This window comes from Asterias rubens, chromosome 12 (assembly GCF_902459465.1).
Source record: "Asterias rubens chromosome 12, eAstRub1.3, whole genome shotgun sequence".
Taxonomy (NCBI): Eukaryota; Metazoa; Echinodermata; class Asteroidea; order Forcipulatida; family Asteriidae; genus Asterias; species Asterias rubens.
In genome coordinates this window covers 11,422,751-11,437,347 of record NC_047073.1, presented here as the reverse complement: position 1 = coordinate 11,437,347, position 14,597 = coordinate 11,422,751, and the positions used below count along the sequence as shown (strand labels likewise).

The 14,597-nt window shown below is 40.3% G+C and overlaps 1 protein-coding gene across 3 annotated transcripts; it reads right to left on the bottom strand.

Annotated features, from left to right (window-relative positions):
• Positions 1-1,281: 1,281 nt before the first annotated feature.
• LOC117297490 (plasminogen activator inhibitor 1 RNA-binding protein-like) lies at positions 1,282-13,816 on the bottom strand. Of its 3 annotated transcripts, none has more exons than XM_033780561.1 (6): positions 13,461-13,815; positions 11,298-11,625; positions 10,314-10,388; positions 5,793-5,876; positions 4,203-4,434; positions 1,282-2,721 (listed from the first exon to the last, which is right to left on the bottom strand). In XM_033780561.1, exons 1-6 carry the CDS (start codon positions 13,651-13,653, stop codon positions 2,203-2,205), a joined length of 1,431 nt encoding a protein of 476 aa, XP_033636452.1. In that variant the 5' UTR covers positions 13,654-13,815; the 3' UTR covers positions 1,282-2,202. The 3 variants fall into 3 exon arrangements, with proteins under 3 accessions (XP_033636452.1, XP_033636453.1, XP_033636454.1); XM_033780562.1 differs by having other exon boundaries at positions 10,314-10,385; XM_033780563.1 differs by lacking the exon at positions 10,314-10,388 and having other exon boundaries at positions 13,461-13,816.
• Positions 13,817-14,597: the final 781 nt, after the last annotated feature.

Here is a 14,597-nt window from a genome sequence, read left to right as displayed (position 1 = left end):
ACAATCAATATTTTAGTTTCGAGTCTGAAATTATTCCTTCGAATGAGGTCCAGATAATGTCACCAGCTTTTTTGGTTTTACAATACTAAAATCTGAATTCCCCCCCCCCCAGATTGATGATATCTAAATACATCTTCAATCTCGTCAAGGGTAATGCCTCATCAAGGACAACTTTCAGAGAAAGCGGAAGCTGTGTACATCAAACCCCTGAAGCTTCATTAACTTTACCCCACCCATCAGATTGGATATATCAAATAATGCAGAAATAATGAATGGCATGACGTTTCGATCCTAGTAGAGTCTCTCTCAAAGGCTGAATGGTCATATAGTCATTTAGCCTTTAGACATTACTACGATCGGAACATCAGGCATTTACCTACCACAGGTAAAGTTGGTTGTAAGCAAGGTCAAATTCCACAGCAATGCTGAAATTGAAATCTTCTCTTACATTTCACTGTAAAGTGCATGAAGCTATGTGTACTTAGTCATGTCCCTCATTCAAGTTTATGCAAATATTTACAGTTACAAAAGAAATAAAAAAGAAGAAAAAAAGAAGAAAACACCTGCCACACCTTAACCAAAACTAATTTATAAGTTTTTATCGACTTTCTGCAAACAGAAGTGTTTCAATGAGATGTACAATCATCTAGGGGTAAATATTTGCAAGTGTTGCATTCAAAGAGCACTTTTTGACATTGCACAGTTTTGTGCCTCAAAACACTTTGCCGTTTTCTTTCCCCGATAAAACACCTTCTCTTTAGAATGGAACACAGCATACTAGAGCACCATAAGGAATTCAAAATACAAGCAGATTTATCAACAGCAACAGAGGTAGAATTCACACAAAAATAGGATCTTGCCAACATTCATCTCCAGGCATGTCTGATATTCAGATCGTGTTTTACTACTCAAACTACACAAATATTTTGTTGTGCATATTTTCACCTTGTAAATTGGTTTGCAGTAGTCATTATCACCATTAAGTAGCCCGATTTATTACAACTTAACAGTCTTATAAACAAGCGTAACAATACCTGTACACATGTACTTCAGAAGTGTGGGCCCATTTCATAGAGCTGCTTAAGTACAAAAACCAGATAAGCACAATAAATTTATGCTTACCACAATAAGGTTACCAGCCAAAATACAAGGTCAAATGCACCAGTTCAAAACTGGTATCCTGCAAATTTTTGCCAAGCACAAAATCGGTAGGCAAAAACATATGCTTAAGCAGCTCCATGAAAGTTGGCCCTGGGCTTGTTGACGCCATCATTTTTATCCAAATTTTTCTATTTTTAAAGTTGGAAGCAGAAAATGATAAATTTAAATCTGGGGCAAGTCATACTTCCCAGATTCAACCATCAGTCTCAATAACAACCTGAACCATGTTAAAACCACTATCATAATAACTTTCGGTAGATTATTAACTTTTTTTTTTCAACAAAATTACAATCATAGATTCGGGTCTTTTCGCGTAAATATAATAATGCACCTTTGGGCCACAATTAAATTATACAAAATAAACAGAAACTACCGTCTAAAGTTACCAGAATACTCTTATAATAAAGCATAAGAAAATATCAAAAAATCTGTCCGTTGATCTCTTCAGAATAGAAATTTATGAGTGGCCCAAAGGACGACATCTCTATAACAGGTATTCACACAAAAAACAAACATGGAAGATAAAGATGATTCAGAATTTTCAATCGAATCAAAAAGTACTATATTTTCAGGCTTATTATTATTATAAATTTTAGTTTATTTTTATCTTTTTTTACCTGTAAGGAACGTTACAATTTGTCGGCATTGTTAGAGTACTTGGTCAACATAACCAAGATGTATTTTTTTTTAAGCACTGGGGGAAAAAAAGCATACAAAATTAAGTTTCAAATCTTGCAATCGTCTCGATTATACAGACTGCAACTCAGGTGGATTTGCTGTGTTTTTTTTCTTCTCCATAAGTGTTTGCGGAACAAGTGACAAAGCATGGGCACTTGGTAATATCATCTCCATTGGGTGCTAAGGAACTATGTAGGATGTGAGAACACGGAACTCCAGACATTGATTGCGTCCGTCATCACGTAATAATGTCATCCAGTTCAAGCCATTGGCTTATCATGTACACGCAGGTACATTTTTTTTTTTAAGTGGAGGGTGAAGCATCTTGTGCTTACGAGCAGCTCCTTGAGAAGGCTGCGTGGCTTACTTGGAGCCCAGGGAAGGAAACTCTTCCTCACTGGTTACCAGAGGTGCCTGACTGCTGGGGCCACGCCCACCGCCGCCACCACGCCCTCCACGGCCACCACGCCCTCTACCACCGCCTCCACGGCCAAAGCCACCTCTTCCACGTGGGGCGAATCCACCACGGTCATTCTCACCACTGCGGCGATCCTCACGGCCTTCGCGATTGTCGCGACCTTCGCGGTTGTCGCGGCTCTCACGAATGTCGCGACTATCACGGCTGTCGCGATTATCACGGCCGCCCTCACGAATATCACGGCTACCCTCACGGATATCACGGCTGCCTTCACGGAAGCCATCCCGGCCACCTTCACGACCACCGCGTCCACCACGGCCACCGCGTCCACCACGGCCGCCCCTTCCTCCTCGACCGCCTGGTGCGCCTCCAGATTGGCGCTCAGACTCGTTGAAGCTGATGTTGATGTCCACTACCTGGGTCTTTGTTGGGCGATCCTTGTGAGGGTGTTCTGGAACCAAATGCTACAAAACAACAAAACCAACAATCCCAAATTAATAATCATTTATCATTCAGACATGTGAGTAGACTATTGATCAAAAAGGGGAAGTAATACATGTAAATGTAAATACATGTAAATGATAATGCGAGTAGAGCTCCACCTTACTGGACTCTTATAGATGCAATAAAAACTACTGTTCCATCATAAAAGAAATTGACAAAGGGCAAATACAAGCAATGAAAACCGCCCCGCAAGGAAAACAAAATAAATAAAACAAAAACAATAAAAGGAAAATGACGAAGAATGATATTAATCTTATCAGCCAGGGTATATCAGGAGTAAAAACAAGTGTTATACAAATTTGGACCTACTACATCGAGTCGAGTGCACTACAGCATGTACAGTACATGTGTATATGCAATGCCTATGCTTATACAACACCCTCTATCGGCAAGGAGTTACATTTTTTTAATAGCCTCACTTCCATGCACATGTGCATGTATGCAGGATTCTATATGCTGTATCCACAGTATACACAGCGTTATATTTTGCAGACTCACGAACGACCGCAAAGTTCTCAGAAATATCTATATAATTGTCAGCAGCCAAATCACTTTGCGTTCTACCCCTGTGTGCAAAATATCATGAGCATGGCAACAGCAAAACCTTCAGCTACTTTCAGTAGACCCCTTGCATTGGCCGGCATCTCTGATGAATCGTGTACATGTAAAAGGCTATCATTGGCCGAGAGTCATGCGTGGCTCTAACATACTTTCATTATTTTACATCACAGGGATGCCAGTGGCTCTAACATACTTCCATTGTTTTACATCACAGGGATGCCAGTGGTTCTAACATACTTCCATTGTTTTACATCACAGGGATGCCAGTGGCTCTTTCCTTCAGAGCCTGAAAAACATTTTTTAAAGGAAAAGGAAATCTGTTTTCAATAAAATATATTTTCTCAGGCCAGATGAATTAAAGCGCCGGAACAGTATTTTCCTTTTTTTCCTCTCATTACCCCCCCCCCCCCCCCGCCAGATAAAACACACAGAGCGCCGGGAAAAATCAGGGAAAATTTGAAAAAGCCGGAATTCAGGCAATAGCTGGAAAACTGGCATCCCTGACATCAAGGATGGTGGTCAATAACGTCATGTGCAATCCATCTATCCATTTTCCGCGCATATATTTTTTTCAAAATCTGAGAAACAGTGAGAACATTTGATTGAGTACAAAGGGCTGACCCACATGTACACATAAAAAAAGCTCAGACTTTTTAAGGCTATTTCATCACAAATTTTCTGATTTTTTTTCAAGGGCAATTTTTTTCTCGGAAATCAGACTTAAGTAGGAAGAATATCATGCCAGAGACTAGTCGGGACTGAAAACCAATCCATATAGTGCCCCCTGGTATAACCGACCAGGGTCCTAGAGTTTAAGGCGAGGAAAGATACCACTAAGCCTATCCTACCAAGATGACACTTTTACTTTTGCTGTGCCTACCTTTTCTTCCTCCACCTTCTTCTCCTGCTTCTTGAGGGCGTGCATCGCACCCCACTGGCTGGTGTCCTCCCCTTCTCCGGGACGACGGATCTTAAACTGGGTCTGGGCTCGTTCCTTGGAGAGTTGCTGTTTGTACTCGTCCAGCGTCAGCTCCTTGGCTTCTTCCTCTTCCTTCAGGGCTTCCTCGTCGATGTCTGCTTCGCCTTCTTTCGCTTCGCCGGCCTCTGGGTCTCTGTAGAGCAAGACGAGAGCAAGACGCAGTTTTAGTTTAGGCACCAAATGTTTTTGAATTATAATAATAAACAGTAATGATTAGTAAAGATTGATTGATTGAATTTATTCAGATCAAAATACAACAAGAACTTGCCAAAAAACCAAAACACAACAACAGGAGAAAAGACAATGAAATAAGATAAACCAAAGTCACAAGATATAAATGTTGCACAAATTAGCCAAGGATGACCCAAAGAAGCCAATAACTTAGACTTTTTTCCATTGGGGTCCTTAAATAAAAATAAGTAGGATTTATACAGCACCCAACCTCAAACCAGTCAATAACCACTTAAAAATATTAAAAAGAGTCAAAAGAGACTTAACAAACATTCGTCGACTAATATCAAGTAATGAGCCACTAGGGAATATTTCAATTAGTTAGGGGTTGAGCTACTTGGACAAATATTTACTATATAAAAAAACACATTTTCTTTTTTAAAAATCAAGTAATAGACTTATAAGGGAAACTGACTGGGACTGTTTCAACTGATTTGGGGTTGAAGAAAAATATTGACAACGTTCCCTCCAGAGCATCAAAATTTATAACTAGTTTTTAAACGAGATTAAACTATTAAAATTAAATGCCCACATATGACTCAAATAAGATTCAGTTTCGCGTGTAGAACTGATTTTCTGTTTCCCACCAGATTGTAGGGTCAGTTGTTTGAATTAAAGGGGATGTTCACATTCGTTCACTATTTCCATTAGCGTATTAACTAATTGCGTCTCGTTTACACTTTCCGGACCACATAAAATGTTGTTTTTATCACTTTGTCTCTGGACACTAATCAATGGCTTAACTCATATAAGATTGAAGATTAGTAGAATTAAGTTCTAGATCCAGCCATTCTCACTCTTACAATGTCCGTCCCTCAGCCAGCCAAGCTAAATACATGGCATGAAAGAATTCAAGTTTTGTTGTATACACTTTAAGGTGTGTGTATGGGGCAGGGACAGTCCTAAAAAAGGATACGGCTTGTACGCTTGTAGAAAAGGTCGACCATTGTGAATGACTCCTAGATACAAATTTCCTATTGAGGTTGTTGTAACGTATGGGGCCAATTTCATAGAGCTGCTTAAGCACAAAATTTGCTTAAGCACGAAAATAGCTTGCTTATTTTACACTTGTCACTGGCCAAAATTTCATGACATATACATTGCATGTGACTGGTAATTAGCCGTTGTTTAACTAGCATAACAATTGAGTGGAGTCTTCGCAGGTAATCTGATTTTACTAAGCAAGGATTTTTTTGCTTAAGCAAAATTGTGTGCTTAAGCAGCTCTATGAAATTGGGCCATGGTCTTTATATGACTTACTTCGGTTGTGCATCAGTGTCCATGGGTTGTGCTGAGAATTCTTGTGGTTCGCCGTCGTCGGTCACGTTGGATGTGTTCAGGTCCCTGTCAAACAAATAAAAACAACCTCCGTTAAAGGCAGTGGACACTATTGGTAATTACTCAAAATAATTATTAGCACAAAACCTTACTTGGTGACGAGTAATGGGGAGAGGTTGATAGTATAAAACATCGTGAGAAACTGCTCCCTCTGAAGTGACGTAGTTTTCGAGAAAATAAGTAATTTTCCACAAATTTGATTTCGAGACCTCAAGTTCAGGACTTGAGGTCTCGAAATCAACCAACAGAAAGCACACAACTTCGTGTGACAAGGGTATTTTTTTTCTTTCATTATTATCTCGCAACTTCGACGACCAATTGAGCTCAAATGTTCACAGGTTTGTTATTATATGCATATGTTGAGATACACCGAGTGAGAAGACTGGTCTTCGACAAGTACCAATAGTGTACAGAGTCTTTAAGAGTTTGGGCCATCATTTGACTACAATGCAAAGTACAACCGACATACCATCGTTTTTTTTTAAGTGAAAATGCACTCCTATCAACTGGTTTGTAATAAACATGCCATCTGATTAGTGGTGAAATTTAATCAAAATTAAGGTGAAGACATTCTTCAACATGAATTATTTGATGCGAACATTTGAACACGGTTCAGGTTATTTTAAAAAAACAATGTGCAGTAATGCGACCTTTCAATGATTTTTAGCGACATGCCAATAAGCTTTAATTGACCTACAATTAGGTCAAGTAATCTGCCATGGATTGGAGTCATGTGAAGAGTCAGTTGGAATGCACACCTGCCGATGGGTCACATGGCCTGCCAATGAGTCACATGATATTCCAACATGACATTACATGATCTCAATATAACCAATATTAAATCGCAGCTGAGAGGCAGAGTTGCGGAAAAAAGCGGCAACAGTGTGTTTCAACCACTGCAGAGATGCCAACAATGAATTTTAAAAAAGAGTAGCATCTCCCAAATGTTAAGGGCGAGCGCAGCTTGTGCTCCCTAAACCGATCTTTCTATTACTCTCAACAATGCTAATTAGCTCATTTTCAGGCATTGTTGTGAAATAACAATTACCTGTACGCATCAACAGAACAGCTACAAATGTTTATAGTGGCCAGTGAAAAAAAAATTGAAAAAAACCCTGATTTCCCTCATCTTCTGACTATGTTTCAAAAATAAATGTAACATAAAAAAGGGTGGCCTTACTTAAATGTAACATAAAAAAGGGTGGCCTTACTTTAATGTTTTTGTTTTACTGATCAGAAACGCAACAACAAGCTGTTGGGAGAGAGAGAGAAAAAAAAAAAAATGTGTCCGGATTTTGGGCAAAAAATACGTGTCCGTATTTTGGGCATTGTCTGGACATCGTCGCTACAATTACTGGTAGGAAAACATGAAAACTGTCTAGCTTAGACCTCACAAGCCACTCAGTTGAAGGTATTTTTGTTCAGAAGGTCTCCTTTTTTTGTCGCCATTATTTCGTACTTTTGCCAAGCTTCGATGAAGTACATGTACAGCCAGCGTGGGCACAATAATAGTGGATACATGAGGAATGAGGTTACTGTGACACGTTAGCTCACACACAACCTCATTCCCCACGCACGTGTGCACTATTCCCCATCGTGTAATAGAGATCAATGGGTACGATCTTGCAGAAATGCGCTAGCATAAAAAATGCACACTCGGCCGGCTAGCCAGCGGGGGAGGGCACGCAACAATCATTACGTCAAAACACGTTCATTGGTCGAGTGAATTCGCCGCTATTATTCAACACTGGGTTCTAAAATTAAAAGTGGTTTTTTTTCTTTTCTGTTACAATTGTTTTGATATTTTTCTTAATTTTTATTTCCACTTAATAGTTCATTAGTTGTTTGCATGTATTGTACGATTTAATAAAATTATATTGGGCGGCTTGTTTAGCGTGTTTTATTGAGTATTATCGTAGCGTCGTAGTCACGGCTCGAAATCGTATTTGCTACGCCCAAATCGTGTATGTTGGTATCTCTGCCACTGGCATACGGGGCCCTTGTATGCCAGTGGCAGAGATACCAACATACACGATTTGGGCGTAGCAAATACGATTTCGCTTTGGCAGCCAGTCACATTAACTCACTTATGACCACAATCACAGTCTAAGATCATAAGCGTTTGCTTTCTTTTTCAGAGGGAGGAAAATTGGCTGTCCCGGGGAAAAACCCTCGTGGCACAGGAAAGAACCAACTCACATTTCTACTCCCATAACAGCCTAGCAAGGAATCTAACAAGGACTGCAGTGGCGAGAGGAGAGCACTTTACGCACTAGCCACCTGTCAAGAGTCTTGTGACCCGCAAATGCACCATGTGACATGACCTGCTAATCAGTTTAGTGATCTTGTGAAAACCATTTCTTTTTATACAAACTAAAGTGAAGCATTAAGTGTTGAAAACAGACATAGATGCGTATGTGTTGGTGCAAATGATAGGGTAGCCCCAGTGCATAAGCCGTACGGTTAGATTGCCAATTAAAGCCAATAATATACTAGGGGAAAGTTAGGTGATCTTAACTCGAATATGTGACCCGCTACATGAAAATAAGTCATATGTCGCCAGATGTTTTTTTTTATAACTTTTTAAGATCTTTATTTGCATGGTTAACCTTGAGAACACTTACCTTTAGGCAATAAAGCTATGAATACAACAATTTTGTGATCATACTTATGTCTTATTTGTATCCTTTCGCACGAAATGGTAGTTTAAAACATCACTTTACTTGTAATTTGTTTTTCAGAAAAAAATGATGTATTGGCTAATTTCAAACGGGCGTAACTCAGCAACGCGACACACCCCAAAGCTTAGACATATACCAAATTACTGCTGCTGGTGTGTTCTTTCCAGCCATGCATACAACTCAATTCTTGAAATTGTCAACATCTGACTCATTTTCACGTAGCGGGTCACATATTATAAGAGACCTTCCCAATTTGGGATCCGAGCGACCATTCTTGTGAAATGCAATATAAACTGTAAAGCTCTAGTGTGTTGGGCAAGATACCGTCATGAATTCACGAAAATATTCAACTTATCATCAAAAATGTTTGGACTTGGATAAGATGGGTGTGTAATTCCTCAGTCCAAACATTTGTCAATAGGAATTTGGCAAACAAGAATGGACTGCCCGATTGTTTATCACTTTCTTCGGCTCAGAGGAAGCCGACTGTTCCGACTGTTCCGAGGTTCAAGCATACAATGGCAGATTATCTGCTGTGTCCAACAGCCCTGAAATTCATGGTGAGTGCCTACTAATACTTTCCTTACAAGACGACATCAAATCCTAATGTTAATTTTTAGACCACCCCATAGAGTTATATATAAGAACTAGAGGGCGCACTGGTGAGTCTTCTTGCACAAAAGCGACGGGGCCACAAGGAGACACACGTGCGCCATTCTGCACGCGCGTTGAATATGAAGAATAGGTTTGAGTTTGTGTTTATTGAACACTGACGCGATGCTGTTTTGTCAACTTACAAAACACACGCTAAGCAATGCCTGTTTGTTCAACAAAATGGCTGCCTGCGCGCATACGGGGCGAGTATTTAGGCCAGTGCGCCCTCTAGTTCTTATATATAACTCTATGGACCACCCGCACTCAAGTCAGGGTTGCAATTGTGGCAACAATTTCTTCACAGAAAAACGATGGGAGACTATAGAACGCTAGGTGGCAAGATACTTTCCAGATAAGTTTCCAATGTGTATGTAGTTCTGAGGAACCCATTCTGAGCATGCTCACATTACCAAGAACAATGGAATTACCTGGAAAATCTGCTGCCACCTAGTGTCAAGTGTTCACAAGTGCTTTAAAACTTCCAAATTTAATAGCCCACGGGCAGGGAATTTGCTTTAGGAAAACTGTCCTGAAGTGGTGATATTATTTGTAGCATCTGAATGAAAAAAAACTGTGGGGTGGGTTTCAGGGGACGGCTTTGTAGAGGTGCTGGTCACCTGTTCCTCCTCGCCAATCACTGGCTTGGTATTTTTAAGTTTTTTTTATTCATTGTTGCTTTATTTATCAACTTGTATATTTATATTTTTATGCCAATGTAAAGTCTAATAAAACTGAAACTAAACTAAAAAAGTAAACATTGGCTTTTGGGGTCACTGGTCAAGTACTAAAATGAATGGTCTCAGACCAGTTCTTAAATTACAGGATTCTGGCCAGTCGTCAAGTGCTATTAAGACTAGACTCTGACCAGTGGTCAAGTGCTAAAATGACTGGACTCACTCTGGCCATGAGGTCAGTGGGTATTTCGAGGTCCTGAATTTGTGTTAACCTTTGCAAAGCTGATTGTTAAGACGTGTTTGTTAGCATGAATCTCTTGTAAAAAAAATTATAAATCGAATAAAATCAGTAAGTGAATCATGGTGATGTTAGTGCATGGCATGGAGATGGAGGGGAGAGGGTGTTAAGGTGACCGTCAGTTACTGCCACTTACTTCATGTCGTCCTTAGAGGTGCCCCAGTTGTGAGAGCCGCCGCCTTCACGTTTGTCTTGGGGTTTAAAGGAGCTGCTGAAACAGAAGGAGACAGCAATTCAGCCCAAGCAGGCCCGGATTAAGATAAGGAATTAGGACAGTGTGGGCTGCTGCTTCCATTTTTTCCCCACTTTCTTTTCAAGAGAACAAACAGACCCTAGTGGGAATTAACTTCTTTGCTTTTGGGGACAGTCCACCATCTGTATAGCTCTCTATATTAAGTCTGCCGTTAACCCTCCTACTATATGACCATTCAATATCCTTCGCAATGAATTTGAAAGTTAGTGGCCAGCTTGCAAAAAATATCATGTGCTGAATGCATCTAAACAGTGTACACATGTAAACAGGGCCCAATTTCATGGCTCTGTTTCATGTGAATTTTCTGCACTTACACCCTATAGAACCATGTGCTTTACAGGGTGCCGTAAGTGAAGAATTACCTAGGAACAAGAGCAGTGGAATTGGAATAATGACACAACCCGTGCAGTGCTATAGTCAGTCATCTCAAAGCAGGAGGGCCAAAATAAATAACTAAAACGCACACAAAACAATGCAGAAGTCCTCCAAGGACATGGGAAACATTTTCTCATGAAAAACACAAACTGATTAACTCATCAACCCCAAAGACTGGCTTTATGAAATTGGGTCTAGGACAACATAGGGCCAAGGGCTTGAGTTCCCCCCTGAAGTGGCTCTGCACCTTTGCTTCCTTGGATTTCATCTTTGTGAAATGATATGAGCTCCTCACAGCTACCCGCTTACAAAGGAAACAATTGCCAGCTCCTTCATGAAAAAACCTTCCATAGGGTTAGTTAGACCTAAACGTGGTTTTACCAATACCCAAGAATCGTGACAGAACAAAACCCAAACAACTCCATCTGTGATTGTGATGAAGCAAACCACTGTACACCTCAGTGGACATGACAACATGCTACTAACTAATACCTCTTGTCGTTGCCGCTGTGACGATCAAACTCTCTCTTCCCACGGTAGTCACGCCCAGCGCTGAAGCCACGACCTCTACCGCCTCTACCCCGGCCACGTCCCCGTTCTCCCCTCGGCGGTCTGTCACCTTGCTCTGCACTTCGGTAGGGCCTCTCCGACCTTTCACCCTTGAACTCAGTAGGTGCTTGGTTCTCTTGGTTTTCACTGGTCTCATCTCGTCTCTCGCCTCGGTTTCGCCTGTTCTCGCCAGCAGGGCGGCTACCGCCACCTCGGCTTCCACCACGACCTCCTTGCCTCCTTGTGTCTGTTGGTGGTTCCTGCTTTATTTCTGGAAAAACAAATTAAAAACCTATGTTACCAACCACCACTTTTTTACTTAACCAATTATGCACAAGTATATTTAAACATTGCTTGTTTTTGCCTTATTTAATGAAATCTGCTAGATGATACTTCCAAAGTTTAAATGTCGACAGACATGATGATAACAGATTGCGCATGAAGCCGAAACAGCACCATTACCCCTAGTCGAGTCTTTTTAGTGGTGGTTTCAATTGCTAACTATTGGGATTGTTTATTGAGTCGCTGGACACAAAACAAAAATGTGTACACTGTGCGCAGACTTTTTGAAACAGGTTACACGTTCAGCACTTGACATGCGTGCATGGCTTGTGGTCGGACAAAGTGCACTGCCCCAAACCTGGCGTCATCACTTTGAAGTACACGGAAGGCTGTCTTGAAGATCAAACAGCTCGGTCAAGGTGCATCTCACACCAGGGTCCAAATTCATGGCTTAGCTTACCGGACCTGTGTGCCTACCCAACACTACTAGGCATTCTTTGCTTACGCAGCTAGACTAGAGCAGAGAGCAACGAAGGATGATCATAAAATGCAGCGGCAGAATTTGACCGGTAAGCAGAGCCATGAAAGTGTGTGCAAAGTAAACAATGCAAAAAACAATTATTTGTGTGTAAAGCATCAGCTTTTTCAAGGATGTTTGAACGGGCGACAGGTTCAAAATGTAACCCTGGGAATTCGCTGAGGGATTTGGTTAGTTTTTGTCCTTTTTTCTTCAAAAATAGTTCTCAATGATGTTTAGAGTGTTCATTAGACATTGCGGATTAAGTTCGTGCCCTCAGAATTTGTGTCATGGTTTTTTAAAGTGATAAAAATGGGGCAAATCTGGTGACTAGCTGTCGAAATTGTACGTGTTGGACCAGATTGTCATTTGCCGCTCGAAAGAATCTCCTAACCCTCCAGCCGACGGAAGGAGGGTTATGCTATCGCAACTAATAAATAGTGAGTGAGCACTAGGGGAAAAATATCATTCATTAGTTTCTATTTGAAAAATCATCACACTTCCTGATGCTATGGTCATCATGTGGGCATGGTTGTTGGTTTAGGGCCAAGAAGCACATGGCATGCATGGTGACGGATTAGGCACTATTTTATTTAAATCATTGGGCAGGCAGCCGAATTGCTGTATGTTCAACCCCTTTTTTCCTGTCAAAGCATATAATTGAGATTATGAGTATCTCATGTGCGCAAATTAAAGAAGACTCTTATTTTATTTCATTCATATGAAAATAAAGAAAAAGTTGTGGCTGGCCGCCGGATACACGAGTTTTTTTTACAGGCGGCCCAAGTCCAACTGCTAAAACACAAGACGGACCCTTTTTGGCTCATTTTGTTCCTTTTGGCCAACTATTGTTCGGTCAACAACAACCAGCCCTTTTCCTAAAAGTCTTGCCTCATTTTCATGGATACAGCGATGCATGCGGATCAATTTTTTTTATTAACCAAAATGAATTTGCTGATCAATGATTAATAAAACAAAAACCAAAAAATGGAAATAACATGTCTTTAAATGTTTCCATGTTAGTCGAGATAAACAAATGTACACAGTGTAATCTATCCAACAGCAGAAACAGTCACACATATCTAAGGCATAATGATGATTCGATTCGAGAAGTCAACTCTGGTAGAAGTAGACTAGGTTTAAAAATGGCGGACCAAAAGGCATGTGGTCATCACTGAAACCTCACCAAACATGAACAAAAATTAAAACAAACACTTTAATAAAAAACAGCATATTAATAAAGTAACGGTTTAGTAATTTATTAATCAAAGCAATTTTTAAAATGAGTTATTTTCGGTGGCTTTTACCTTCTTTTTTAGGTTTCAGTTCGGGCTCAGGTTCTTTCTTTTCCCCTTCGGCTTTCTTTTTTGCCTCGCTCTTCTTCTTCTTGTCCTTCTTCTGTGTTTTCTTTTCCGATGGGAGAATTTCTAATGGATCTCCCACCATATCCATGTCCAGGAAAAACCTGTTATCTACTTTAACGGAATATTGTACATCCATTTTGCCGATTTCTTCGACAAATGGAGGATGGCAATGGATTGCGATCGCTATAAAATTCGACTCATTTGTGCGGCGAGGAATGGTCTCCGGTCCAATATGGCGATCTTTAGCGAGCTGAAGTCACTATTGCAGTATGCTGCATGCGCGATCGATGAATTTGCACTGGTTGCCTGTGTATTTCATTCTATTTGCTAACAAGAGAAGGGTACCAGCTTAATTGGACTTGATGAGGGCGCTGTTAGGTTTCCGAATTTGGGCATTCATAAGTTTTCATTCAAAGCCAGTTTCATGCTCGTAAATTCATGTTATTCAATATAAATATCGTTATTATTTATTACCGACAATTAAGGGCTGAATGACCCTTGTGCTATAATTTTTCTCAGCCTCCTTTTAAAATAAAAGGCTCAAATCAAAGATTTAAGTCAGCACATTCAACTCCTTTTGTTCACTGCCCACCATGTGTTTGTACCGTTATCACCTTTGCCTTATATGGGTAAAATATTGTCAACAAACAATGCACTGTGTGTGCATGTGAGCCACTGCCGCCTCCACATTAGTACAAAAGGATTGATGCAAATATTGCATGAAGAATAAATTGCCATAATATTTACATGTTATGTTTCGCGTGATTAGTCATGGTCATAGTCGTCGCAGATGGTGTGGTTTATTTATTTTAATTAGACCTTTGTTTTCTTTTTAAAATTTGTGATGTGTTTAATTTTAGCAATTTACACGGTGACGTAGGGAGGCCTGCCCTGGTTCGTTCATGGTTTCAATTTCAGCGGTAATGAAAATTTAAAAAATTGTGATCCCGTGCTAACATCGCATATTTAATTAAGAACCACAGAGCCTGGACTTTGGTTTGTTTATCTTTTAATTATATCATAGGGGTAGAATTAGACCTCAATGATTAATATATCTTATAAAAGGTGTTCCGTTCAAAG